General features: G+C 47.0%; 1 protein-coding gene across 1 annotated transcript in view; it reads right to left on the reverse strand.

The window, feature by feature from the left end:
- Window positions 1-12,836, reverse strand: part of RGMA (repulsive guidance molecule BMP co-receptor a) — a 46,014-nt gene extending 33,178 nt beyond the window's left edge. The window contains exon 1 of the mRNA XM_025390913.1: window positions 12,547-12,836. Within this exon, the coding sequence (XP_025246698.1) occupies window positions 12,547-12,560 (14 nt within the window). The 5' untranslated portion in view covers window positions 12,561-12,836. The remainder of the gene's footprint in view (window positions 1-12,546) is intronic.
- Window positions 12,837-13,802: the final 966 nt, after the last annotated feature.

Here is a 13,802-nt window from a genome sequence, read left to right on the forward strand (position 1 = left end):
TATATATTCAGGACCTGAGGCAGGCTAGACCTTGGGGGATAAATAAGACAGTCCCTATTTCTGAATTGCTGGTAGAAACAGATAATAGAGAAAAATGAGTGCTAAAGGAGAGGTGAGGAGTGAATGAACTTTACCAAAAAAGGTGGTGTCTTTCAAAATAATGGCTAACATTTTGACGTATTTTTACATTGTGTCAGGTGCCAGCTAAGTACTTTACATTTCTAGAAACTTTCAGCTAAGGAAGGTTCTATTATCATCCTCATTTTGCAGATGAAGAAACTGAAGCTGGGAACGCTTAAGCACTCACCCAATAAATGGCTAATAAATGCCAAGCCAAGCATGCTGAACTCCATGCTTGGCGTGCTGTGTGTGCCATTCATTCCAATGGTGGTGAGCAAGTCCGCACCGGGCTTAAAGTCAAGGCGAGACAGATAACTTAACAATCACTTTCAATAAAGCATAATACAGACTCTGACAGGGGAGACACAGAACACAGGTGCCAGGGGCCTCCAGCCCAGTTTGGGGTGCAGGGAGGGGAAAGAAGCTTTCCCAGTGTAGGAGTGTGCCGGGGGAGTTGATGGGCAAGGGAGGGGATGGCAGGGAGAAAACTCCAGGCAGAAGGAACACCCAGCATGCCAGAACAAGGTGTGTTTTGCCTGAGGATCTGCAAAGGCTGAACTGCAGCTGTAGAAGGAAGAGGTGAAGCTGGAGAAACAGAGCAAAGAGCTTGGGGGAGCCTGTGAAGCACCCGGGAGCCCAACCGAAAGCCTCAAGAGGGGGAGGGATTTATTCTTTTGGGAGACCACTGTGGGAGATGTAAAAAGATTAGAGTTGTCCAGGCCCTACTCCAAAGCAGCGAAATCTGAATCTCTGGGGGGTAGAGCCTGGGCATCAGCATTTTTAAGGAGCTCCCCTAGGTGACTCATGTCTAGGGGAATAGCTGGGTTTGTAAGTTCTATCAGTCTTGGGCCCGTGCCCTCCTTGCTGCTGGCAGGTGCACAAAAGACCCAGGTCAGTCAGTTTCTGCCCCTTGGGATTAAAGTCAAGGCAAGACATATAACCTAACAGTTACTTTCAATAAAACAGTGATTGCAAGTGACTCGAGCTGGACCAATCAGAACCTTTCTTGAGATTGTTGCTACAGAAGAAGCTTCAGTTCTGATCCAATTCCAACAGCAATCTTGTGGGAGGGTGAGTGTTTATGAGTGTTAGTAGTTGAGGCGGCATTTGAGGACCTGACATAGTGTGTGTGTGTGTGTGTGTGTGTGTGCGTGCGCGCGCGCGCGCTGCCCTGTCGCCCAGGAGGCTGGAGCGCAATGGTACGATCTCGGCTCACTGCAACCTCCGCCTCCTGGGTTCAAGCAATTCTTGTGTCTCAGCCTCCCGAGCAGCTGGGATTACAGGCATGTGCTACCACACCCAGCCGAATTTTGTCTCTTTTAGAGACAGGGTTTCACCGTGTTAGCCAGGCTGGCCTCAAACTCCTGGGCTCAAGTAATCTGCCTGTCTCTGCCTCACAAAGTGCTGGGATTCTAGATAGGAGCCGCTGCGCCCAGCTGACATTTTGTTTTTACTTAAGTTGTATTTTATCAGGTGAGCTTTTTGGGGAGTGATGAAGATTTTATTTAGGCTAACCCTCCCCAAGCCACTCTTCAGCACGTGACTCCCTTGCAGCTCTTTCCTGAGCTCTTGTGAACTACTCTAGTACCTCTTCCAGCTATGGAAGCTGAGAAAAATTCCTTATTTTGCTGAAACTAGTTTGATCTAGATTTCTCTCACTAACAGATCCCTGTCTAATATGGAGGAAATGACCCAACACTGGTCCCAGGTATTGTTGCCAACCTCTCAAGCATAGGGATATGTTACCAACGGCTCTTAATCCACCATTCACTTACTGACCAAAAACTTGACATTTCTTGAGTAACCAACCGCCCATTCCCCCATGTCCTAAAAAATGTTTGTCCAGACCATGTCTTGAGGAACTGAGTTGCTTCAATTTACAGCTCAGAGTATGGGAACAGATCCTTATTTTTAATTTATCCCTCAAATTCCTCTTTCAAATTTTAACGGCCACCCTGGGGTCTGGTCATCTCAGATTTGATGAATCAGTACTTGTTCTCTCTCTCCATAACCTTCAAGGTTTTATAGACTTTGATCATATCACCTTTCTGGCTTCATCTTTCCACACGAAAACTCTTAAGGTACAAAGCAGCCCGGCCTCTTACGAAGAACTTCAGGTGATGACATTGCTCACCTTCTGCAGTTCTGAGATATTTTTCTCAAGGGGAAGAGAACACAAACTGCCAGGTTTGGGTAGAGCCCAGGTAGAATACTATTTTTCGCTTGTTTTCCAATATCATTTCTGATAGTATTTTAGCATTTTCTGAACACTTGGTCCTGAGTGGCCTGTAGGAAACAAACATTTTGCAAAGACCCCAAGGATCCTCTTCTGTGGCTATAAACAGACTGGACAAAGTCCATTTTCTTGTAATTTGGATTATGTTCTCATAAATGCATTAACAGACTTGCGCCTGCAAAAGCTTAATATGCATGTTCTTGCTAACTCCTAAGCTCATCCTGCAGTTAATCACCATTTGTTTGCCATCTCTGCATAGCCTTCATTTCATCCCAAAGCCTGGAACCATCTGAGCTTTGTCTCCTTCAGATAATCCATGTAAATTTAAACTAAGTCTGGGTGTACCCGCGATCCTGGGGGATCCTCACTGTTAATAATTCTTCATCCAGAAAAGTACCTGTTTATCCTATTTTTTATTTCTTGTCTCTAAGGATAATTTTGATCCATGGCAATTTCCCCGCACATGCTGGAGAGACTTACTATTGTAAATGACCTTTGGGGTGGAACTTTGTCAGAAGGAATTTTTAAAGTCTAAACAGAATTCATCCTGGGTTTCTCCCTTGTCTCCAGGCCTGTTTCTGACTCCTTAAAGAATGTTAATAGATTGGTTGGGTTTCATGTTCTTTTTAGAAAACATATTGTGCTTCGTTCAGCTAGCTGAGACTTTATAAAGTGTGCTTCACCATAATACTTTTTAGTATCTATTCTGCAAAAGTGGCTATTTAAAATGACCCTTCTGACCGGGTGCGGTGGCTCACACCTGTAATCCCAGCATTTTGGGAGGCCGAGGCAGGCGGATAACCTGATGTCAGGAGTTTGAGACCAGCCTGGCCAATGTGGTGAAACCCCCTTTTTACTAAAAATACAATAATTAGCCAGGCATGGTGGTGGGCACCTGTAACCCCAGCTACTTCAGAGGCTGAGGCAGGAGAATCACTTGAACCCAGGAGGCGGAGGTTGCAGTGAGCAGAGATCCTGCAACTGTACTCCAGCCTGGGCAACAGAGTGAGACTGTTGCAAAAATAAATAAAAAATAAATAAATAAATAAAGACCCTTCTCAGGTAGGGTGGACTCCCCTTGTGGGCAGGAGGCACAGTGTGCATGCCTGTAGATACAGGCGTCACATGGAAGGACCGCTGCACATTTTGGCTACAAGGATGTTGCTGCCATCTTCATTATCTGAGGCGTCCTTTCTCTCTGTGCAAAGAATATCACCTGAGCTTTGATGCTGCTTCCCTCACCATGAGGGACTTTATTCTTGGTAATTAAGACATAATTACCAAGAAGAACAAAACTACCAAAAATTTAAAAATTTTACCAAAATTAAAATTTTTCATTTAAAAATTAAACGAAAAATTTTAATTAAAAAATTACCAAATATTACCAAGTACTGGATTTTATTCCAATATTTTAATGGGTTTTAAATTTTTTTTTTTTGAGACAAAGTCTTGCTCTGTTGCCCAGGCTGGAGTAGCGTGGCACGATCATGGCTCACTGCTGCCTCAACCTCCTGGGTTCAAGTGATCCTTCCTCCTCAGCCTCCTGAGTGGCTGGGACCACAGGTGCACATGCCACCATGCCTGGGTCATTCTTTGGTATTTTTTGTGGAGATGGGGTTTTTGGCACATTCACCCAAACTTACACTGCAGAAGGTAAGTAACCTGCTTGAGGTCACCCAGCAGGCTTGGTGACAGAGTGAGGTTTGGGCAGGTCTCGGTGACTCCCAGCTGCCAGGTCACCTCTGATGAGATCACAGCTGCTCCTCAGGCATGGGGCTTTTCATTTTCTCTCTGCCTCTACTAACCCTACTCCATCCTCTTGCTCTGAACAGAAGCAAGGACTCTCTCTGTGCTCCTTTTGACCTCTGCTGCCCCAGGCTCAGTTCAGGCTGGGCTGGGCTGGAGCCTTCCTGCTGGTCGGCCAGCAGTTTCCATGGCCGCCTTTCTGTGGTATTTGGATGTGACCCTCTTTCCTTCTTTCATGTGACCCTCTTTCCTTTCTTTCTTCTGTCCTTCTTGACTTCCCGTATTCTCAGTAACCTCCTGGAGCAGTCATGTTTCTTTTCTCCCTACTTCTCCCATTTCTTCTTACTGGGACTATAAACTGGGGTATAACTACACTTTCTTAATGAAAGTCTCCCCCTGACCACCGCTTTCTTCTTAAAACTCTTGTCTGAGACTTCCTATCACACCTACTATCTGGTCTCCAAGTCTGCACATTCTTCTGCCTGCAAAACCCAGTACAAAAGCAACAGTATTTATGAACTGCTTCATTGTCAGTGTTGAGATGGAAAGCTTCAAGACACTGCCAGTAAATATGGGGAAAGACAGAGACCTGGGATTTGGGGTGGTCTTAACTCCAACCGTGTGGCAGCATGCCCTGTCCTATCTTCGGCCCCTCAGCTTCTCAATCTGCAGAATCACAGCCTGGCTGCCCCAGGAGATCTCCAAGCTCCAGAGTCCTGTGTCCAGGGATCCAGTGAATTGATACTGGCTCTGTAACTAACTAGCCTTGCCCACACCTGATTGTGAGGAGCCATTCTGAGGCCTCATCTGTAACACTTCTAAAGTCCCCAAGTGAAAATGTGGCCAAGCACGTAGGAAATGTCATTTGAAGAGTGACATTTGTATGTTTTCATGTCAGCATGAAATTCAGCAATAATCCCCAACAATACTATGGTATACTTGAAACCACACCTTAGAAACATTTAGCAACCGCCTGAGGTTTGAAAGCAGCTTTTGGGTATGCATACACAAGACATACCAGGTTCCCATAAAAGAGAACAGACCACACAGCGCTTATGTCTCCCCATTCCGGTAAGTTCTAGGGAGAAGAACTGGCTTGGAACCATTTATCCACCAAATGGCAACTGTCTGAACCGACAGTGAGTCTGCGTCTCTCTCTCAACCAACAGACGGCTGGAGTATTTGGATTAATGAATAATTTAGTGCCAAGCACAAATACCATAGACATTTAGCAATAGGAACAGATAACCAAGTTGTTCATCAAATTCAACACTGTTTAGAATGGCTAAGCAAAGCTGAAATAGAGACAATCCCCAGCTGATGGGAGGTGGGGAAAAGTGCCAATCCAGAAAGAAGAACAAATGTGTCACCTTATGTGACATTCTCTTCCACCATTGTTTTTCTTTCTTAAATCTGTCAGAGGCTAAGGGAATTTCTTCACTTTACATTACAGAGGTAATACAGTATGCTGGGCCAAGAACATGCAGTCTGAACACAGACTTTCTAGATCTCAGTTATTTCATCTGTAAGATAGGGATATATTTGCAGATCAATCAAAAGATTGTTGTGAGGATTAAATGAGTTAATACAGTAATAACCCACTTAGAACAGATGCCTGGCATAGAGTAAGTGTTGATAAGTAGTTGCCAATATTCTTTTTATATCATGGATAGGAACTATTGTTTGGATTAAAATAGTACCTACTATGTGCCAGATTCTGCTAGAGCCTTTGTATGTATAGGATCTTGGGGGAGCTCTGCAGAATTCTGCAAGGACTCATAGATAACCTTGACTTCTAGGTGGGTTTTAGGTTCATTTCAGTTATACTCGAGGCCTAATGAGCACCTACTAGAAAAAGCTCCCCCATATAATCACAGTGTTGTCCTCTTAACTATGCAATGGGCACAGCCGTTTCCATTTCACAAATGAGACAAACTCATTTGTAAGTCTTGTCTAAGGACCATAAATACAAGTAGCCGTGCAGAGGCTTAAACCCAGGTTTTGAGATGCCAAGTGCAGTGTTTTTCCCACCAAACTACAGCTGCTTCTCATCTTCACTCATGGTTTATTTATTTCTGTCAGTCCAATAATATGCCCCACATGTAGAATGACGGATCATGCATTAGAAATGGGAATATGTTTAGAGATATACTGTTTTCCAGACATTAACAAAAATATAAAAACGTTTTAAGAAGAGAAAAATTTCCGTGAACAATCTCCCCCATCCATCCTAGAGACTTTAGAAATTGAAATAATTAGATTATGGAATTTTTTTGTCTTTCTTTTGGATGGTGACATTTTTTAGATCACGTATGCCTAGACTTAGCCTTTGAATGCGAGTTAAATAGATTTACTTAACAACAGGAAGATATTTAGGTAAACCTACCTACAGTATCAATTTATTGGAGTTCTTTCAGTCCACAAGCCACTCACAGAACATCTAAAGTTTTAAGCCAGATGGGCTTCTGCCTTTAGAGATTGGTCACTGACCCAGAAAGGGAGGGCCTGCGCACCATCTTGGCTTAGGTTTGCCTTGCTCTTGCTGACTCCTGGCTGAGGCTCACAGGGCCAGTATGTTCTCCACCAGGCCTGAAGTCAGTAGACCCTGCTAACAGCATCCATTTACTCATGAAGAAATGAGTAAAGAACCTGGAGCTTCATTTCTCATGAAGAAATGAGAAAAGAACCTGGAGCTTAGGGATCTACTTGCTCAAAATGCTCCTTATCAGAGAGAAATAATACCAACTTAAAACCCTCATAGCATGGAAGAAGGTGGTGGCAGTTAGCTTTTTTTGTCATATGATCTTGGAATACCCAAAGACACAAAACCAAATCCAAGTGTTTCAGGAAAGCAAGAGAAGCTTTTTTTTTTTTTTTTTTTTTTTTAAGACAAGGTCTCATTCTATCATCCAGGCTGGAGGGCAATGGCATGGTCATTGCTCGCTGCAACCTCCACCTCCAAGGTTCAAGCGATCCTCCCACCTCAGCCCCTCAAGTAGCTGGGACCACAGGTGCAGGCCACCACGTCTGGCTAATGTTTGTATTTTTAGTAGAGACCAGGTTTCACCATGTTGGCCAGGCTGGTCTCGAACTCCTGAGCTCAAACAGTCAGCCATCCTCGGCCTCCCAAAGTGCTGGAATGATAAATGTGAGCCACCATGCCCAGCCAAGAGAAGCATTTTGAAATCAGTGTTCTGAAATCTGAATGTCAGACTATTTTAGTTGCACTGACTGATATATGACAAAATAAATATAAAACAAAATAAACTCACAGGAGCCTCACGTTCAGAGGCAAAAATGACCTGTCCAAATTCAGCAGTGAGGAGTTATTAGCAGGGTTGGACCTGTGAGGGAATGCCATCATGAACTTCATAATGTCTACAGGTGAGCCCAGCCTCTAAGCTTTGCTTCTCCTTTTTGCTTTGCTTCTCTTTTTGCTTTGCTTCCCTTGTATCAATAAATGGGAGCTCACATGGGAAAATGCAATTGCACAAAAAAATCTATTTATTATTTATGCTTTACCTCTTTCCATAAAGGATATTAAACCAAAATGTAAATGAAAGCACATTAGACACCAAAACTTCCAAACAAATGTTAATTATTATTTTCAAGGTACCAATTATTTTGAGGAAACCCTGTAACTTTTTATGATTCTAAGAATGAAACGGGCATTTCTGTGTGCTCTGACAACCAGAAAAAACCCTGTGTGGAAGAAGAGAGAGTCCAGTGGTTATGTTCTTGCGAGGGCAAGCTGTTCTTCAGGCTGCCACTGTCAGTGCTGAAAATGCACACTGGCAGCACATTTCTAAGTGACTGAGAGGGCCCCAGCATTTGTCCAGGAGACGTTTTTGAGCAAGCCTCTCTTAGACGAGCATTTGAACAGGTAGAATGGTATTCCTGCAAGGCAAAATTCATCAGCAAGGTCTTCTATTCTTACAAGCTTATAAGTGGGTCAGACTTCGATAGAGAGAACCAAACTTTGTGAAAGCACCTCAAACAATCAGATCTCAAGGTTTTTTTTTTTTTTTTTTTTTTTTGGAGATGGAGTCTGGCTGTGTTGCCCAGGCTGGAGTGCAGTAGCACCATCTTGGTTCAGTGCAACCTCCGCCTCCTGGGTTCAAGTGATTCTCCTCTCTCAGCCACCGGAGTAGCTGGGACTACAGTCATGTGCCACCACACAAGGCCAATTTTTACACTTTTAGTAGAGATGGGGATTCACCATGTTGGCCAGGCTGGTCTTGAACTCCTGACCTCAAGTGATCTGCCCGCCTTGGCCTCCCAAAGTGCTGGGATTACAGGAGTGAGCCACCATGCCTGGCTATCTCAGGGATTTTGAATAGACAATCTGGAGAGGAGAGACACATGGTGCAGATGAGCTGAGAAAGGTATGAAAGTCTAATAGTGGAGTGAATCCTAAAGAAGAGTATGCACTGTGGCTGACAATACTAGTCATGTGAGGGATGTGTAGGGGCCTTCAGGGGTAGGTATATGTATGTTGCATGCTTCCACCTAATCTTGTTTAAAGACATCAAGGAGAAAATCCTTCAACATACCTAGAGAGGATAAAAATGGGTTGCATCCATCTTCAAAAATAAAATAGTTACCAAAATGCTTACTGAGATATTAGGCAGAATATCTCTGTTTACAAGGACAGAAGAATGGAACACTACCAGGAAACAGAGCAAACTCTTCCTGTCAGTCAGGGCAAGCTGCTACAAAGACCTTGATCTTAGAGTCCATGAAGATGAAAAAATGAAATATAAGGAGAAGCCACAACAGATGGTAACTACTAAAACGTCCTGCCAAGACAGAAGTCAATGAATTTTAAGGCATTTTTACTCACACCCGCTGATCTCTGTTTTGGCCCACAGAGGACACAGTACCTATGGGAATTGGCCTCCTTTGACCAGATAGTTGACAGAGTCTTTAAACTTTCTGCCTAATTTTCAGGCTCTGGCAAATCGAGTATTTTGCTTTCTGAAAGTTTTTCATCTTGTAGCACTGCTTTAAACAAGCAATTGAAAAATGAAAAAAGTAAATCCAACCAGCAATTCTGTAGTCACTCTCTGCATAAACTGTTTACTATACTTCCATTATTTACTGTAGTAATCTGGACATAATCATTTCATAAGTTGGGTAGGTACATAGTACATTTTTATGTCAGTCAGTTACCAGTGACTTAAAAATTTTTATATGAGGTTACAAAAGTCATTTGCATTTATTTTGTCAATTTCTGCCCCAATTTGAAAATTCCTTCTTCTTCCTGCCCTAAGAATTGTAAAGTTTCACACCTCACTAAGGCATTCTTGCCTCCTGACCCCTGGGTTCTAACATGATATAGCACTTCTACTCACAGGACAGACCTGGCTAAGAAACTGGGTATCCTTTCAATACAGTTCATTTGTTCATCTGTCACCAAGGAAACTGACTTCTGCCTGGCCTTGTATGCATACTTGAGTAAGGCAATCCTTAATTTTTTCCACTGCCCTATTCATTGCTCCTTTATAGCTCTGTTGCTAAGAGAAGAGAGGCTGAAACTGAGCAGTTATTTGCTCAAAATAAGAAAAAGAGGAGCCTGTCTTTTGGATAGGCTAGATACCAAACAGGCGGGGAAACCTGGAGCTTCCCTTCTTCAGGTTAAATTTATGTTCAGTTAAGTTTGTTGAATGGCTAAATAATAGAAGCAAAGTCATTCCCTAAAAGAGCCACAGGAACACCACAGACACTTAAAAGTTAAGTAAACTTACCTTTGGGATATTATAAGTCAAGTTCTAGAATAATTACCTGTAAGGAGTAGTGTCCTTTCATTTCACAGAACTAACAGATTCCAATTAGCCTGCACTGCTTTCTGATAATCCTTGTATGTTTTTGCTCAATTGCACTCGGATACATCCTGCCTCTTTCCCTGGATGGCAGGCTTCTTGATGGATTGGTGACCATGCCTTCTTTCATGTCTATACTGCATGCTTCAAGGCAGGAACAAATTTTGCAACCATACTTGGTAAAAACAAGCGCTAGAACTTAAGTCATTTGGTAGCAAGGTTGCAGGGGGAAAAAAGCACTTTAGAAACACAGAACCCTGGCCATATCCCTTCTGCTTTCTGGCCATCAGTTTCTTCTGAGAAACTGAAAATACCAGCACCCGTTCCTGCCTGCTTCCTGGGAGCAGCAAGCATCCCTGGGAGAATGGCTGAAAAACTCCCTGTCCCAATGTCAGGGATGCTCAGTCCCTATTTATTTCATTTTGCAACTGCTTATCTAAGAATTCTTGTGTTTGGCTTCTCACAGGGCTGCCGAAGAGTAAGGGACTGTATTGAACAGGGGATTCTTGTGCCTTCATTCTCTATTATTACATACACTGGGAAGCAGCAAGTCGTACCTTGGGAGAGGTTTGTAAAAAGAGAAAGCAGACAGAGATTTCTTAGCAAAAGTCAAAGGTGCTCTCCTTGAATGAGATGCCAAGCTCTTCTAAGACCCTGTTTGTTCACAAGTCTCATGATGAAATAAATACCTGCCAACGAAGACACAGTTTGAGACAGCATGAGGGGGCAGACCAGCCACCCACCATTTCTTATGTCTATTGGAGAGTGTAAGCACCTGTTTGACACCTGGGAGGGAAATAATGGAAGCAGGATGTTTGAAAAAAGGAGGCTAAGACCTCTTTCACTACTACCACAGCCCAGAGAGTCTCAAGGGGGTACTACAGTAGACCACTACACTGCTCTACAAGGGGCCAGGGTGCCCTTCAGAACAGGGTGAACTCAGCTCACTGATAATATATTATCTGGCCTGGAAGGTGGCAGCAAAAACCAGCCACAGAGAACATGCAGCCCGCCCTGGATGTGTGGGTGCCCCACCCAGACAGAGCCTTTGTCTGCAGGACTTGCCATCCAGCCACGTCTGCCCCAGTTGTTAACTGGAGATCATGTCCCTGTAAAGGGGGCTTGCTTGTCACTTGCTGTGGTAACAGCAAGAAACCCCTTCTTTGTATGTGCAAAAAAAAAAAAAAAAAAAAAAAAAAAAAAAGCCAGTTTGGGTTCACTATTCTGTTCCTGTACAGACGGGCAGGAGGCCCTCTCCCAGTTCTCCTCCTGCTGCCCTTCGGAGCACAGTTACTCTCCTTCCCAGGGGTCATGGCTCAAAATCCACCCAAGAAATCACCTGTTTGTGATGCACAGGAGAAGAGAGGGTTGTGAATTGATTTTCAAGATCTCTGCACCAGATGCCTAAGGAAGGGGCATCTTCTTGCAGCAGTTAACATTTTATGTTATGTTTTTGCTGGAAGAGTCTAAAACCAGGTGGAGAAGGTGATGGAGCTCCCTTAGGTGACAGCATGCCACTCAACACGACCCGTAATTTCGTCCTCTGAGCTCAATGTGCTGAGGATGGGACGTCGGGGTTTCTCCCTGGTACCGTTGATACTCGAGAGAGCTATTGTAGCCTCTAGCCTGGAGGCGAGGGCTGGTTCCCACCTCTCCACCTTGCGCAGGAGACTCCTTTGAGAACACACAACTTCGCAGCCTAAGAGGAATGCACAGCTCACCACTTCCGCTAGATGGCGCTACTTCCCCTACTCCGCCCGCAAGACACCGAGTTTATAAAATAAATACAACCCAACACCTCCCAAAACCACACCACATAATAGCAGCTCACAGGCTCCCATTAAAATCTCAATCTGGGAGAACTGATTCCAACTCTGAGCAAGTCTAATACAATTACATTAATAAGATACAATTCCCAATTGCACACGAGCGTCCCCCACACCGGCCCTCCCATTAAATACACCTGTCTCGTTGCCCGGGCTTCTACCCCTGGGTTAAGCTGCGGCGCGAGCCGGCGCTGAATCGTCGCCGTGCCCACCCATCCACTTAGGAACGCCGGGGCGGCTTGGCAACGGGCATCCCTCAACCCAAGGTCCACACTTTCCCGTACGCCGACGCGCCCAGGCAAAGGGTCCCGGGACGCGAGCCCACGCGGTGCACTGCCCCGACGTCCCCGAGGGCAGGAGCTCGCCAGGCAGCTCCGCAGCCGGGCGTCGAGCGGGAGGCGGGGGCCCGGGCGGCGCGGGCCAATGGGGGTTCACGGCAGGACAGCCGGGTGGCCGGCTCAGTCCGGGGCTCCGCTAGCCCGGCGGAGGGAGGGAGTTCCCAGCCCGCACACGGTGTAAGGGACGTGTGCCGGGTCTGCCCAACCACGCGCGCTGGCGGCTGCCCGGGGTTAGAGTATTTTAGGAAAAAAGAAGAAACACCAAACCACAAAAACTTTCCTGCTGCCAACAGCTAAAGCGATCGAGGCGCGCAGCAAAGCTCCCAATGTGGGCAAGATGGGAGCAAGATGAGACGCAGGGCTGGGGAAGACCAAAGCAGCGCCGTGGCCCCAGCAAGTGTCGGCGGCGCCTGGGAGATGTCAGAGCCGGGTCCGCCCGGCTCCCGACCCGCGCTTACCTTGGCGGCTGCATGAGCCCCTGCGGCCCGCGGGGGGTGGCGCTGGCGGGGCTGTGGGAGAAGAGGGGGTGTCGGGGCGCCGCTCGTCTGCCCCGGGGCAAGGTGGGAGGGGCTCCGCTGGCGCTGGTCCCCGCCGCCCCGGCCGGCTCAGCAGCGGCCCGGGGCGCGCCTCCTGCTCCCGGGCTGCATGCCTGCGAGCGCCTGGAGGAGCCGGCCCGGGAGCGAACGACCACTGCTTCCCCGGCCCAGCGGCTCGGGCGGCGCAGCCAGCGCTCGGGAGACAACTGCAGAGTGGGGCGGCCGGGGCCAGCCCCCTCCCTCGCCCGGCCCCCGCCAGCCGCCGAGCGAGGCGTCGCGAGGTTCGTTTGCGCGCGGAGGGGAGGGGGCGGGCCGGGCGCCCGGGCCGCGGGCGGGGGGCGCGCGCGGGCGGGGCCGGCAGGGAGGGGCGGGGAGGAGCGGGGTGCGGGCCCACGTTGCCCCGCCCCGCCGCGGCCCCACCCTCCCGCATCAGGACCGGCTGGGTGGGTGTGGAGTGTGCCAGCCGCCAAGTCAGGACTCCTTGAATGCTCGGGTTACGGGGCGCGGGCTGCAAGTGCGGCCACCCCCCGGGGCGCCACCAACTTTCCGAATGCCCCGCAGGGTTGCGGTGGAGCGCACAGTGTCCTTTGAGGGGAGTTCCTCTGAGATTTCTGGAGAAGGCGGTTACATCCAAGACAAATGCTGTTGCGCTCTGCGGAGACGCACCTTTGTTCATATAGAGATTTTGTTGTTTAAGAATCTTCTTGAAAAAACTTAATACATATGTATACATGCTAACACACGAATACATTCTTGCGTAGAATTTACGTAACTCAGGAGTGTCTAGAGTGAAAAGAAGACAGTATCGCACTCCCTCCCACGGCCGCGGCTCCCCGGGAGTAACGTTCGGTCAGGGTGTACTCCGCCGCGGTTCTTTCCAGTCTCTGTGCTTTTACATGCACACGCACAGATTGCGAGTGGAATCTCCTGGGCTTTTCAAAAGAATGTTTTCAACATTCAGCGCATGCACACAGTGGCGAAAACACGGCCACGTCGGGAGGAGTAAATCCCCAGAGGCTCCGGGAGCCCAGGGAAAGACCCTTGCTGTGAAACAGCAAAGAGCCATCCAGTCGCCATGTGTGGATCTGAAACCCCAGCTGGAGCGTGAAGTCGGTCTGGTTACACAGCTCAGGCCCAAATTAGCACTGCACGGTTAGAGAGATTTGCCCGTACATTCT

The sequence above is a fragment of the Theropithecus gelada genome, chromosome 7b (assembly GCF_003255815.1).
Source record: "Theropithecus gelada isolate Dixy chromosome 7b, Tgel_1.0, whole genome shotgun sequence".
NCBI lineage: Eukaryota > Metazoa > Chordata > Mammalia > Primates > Cercopithecidae > Theropithecus > Theropithecus gelada.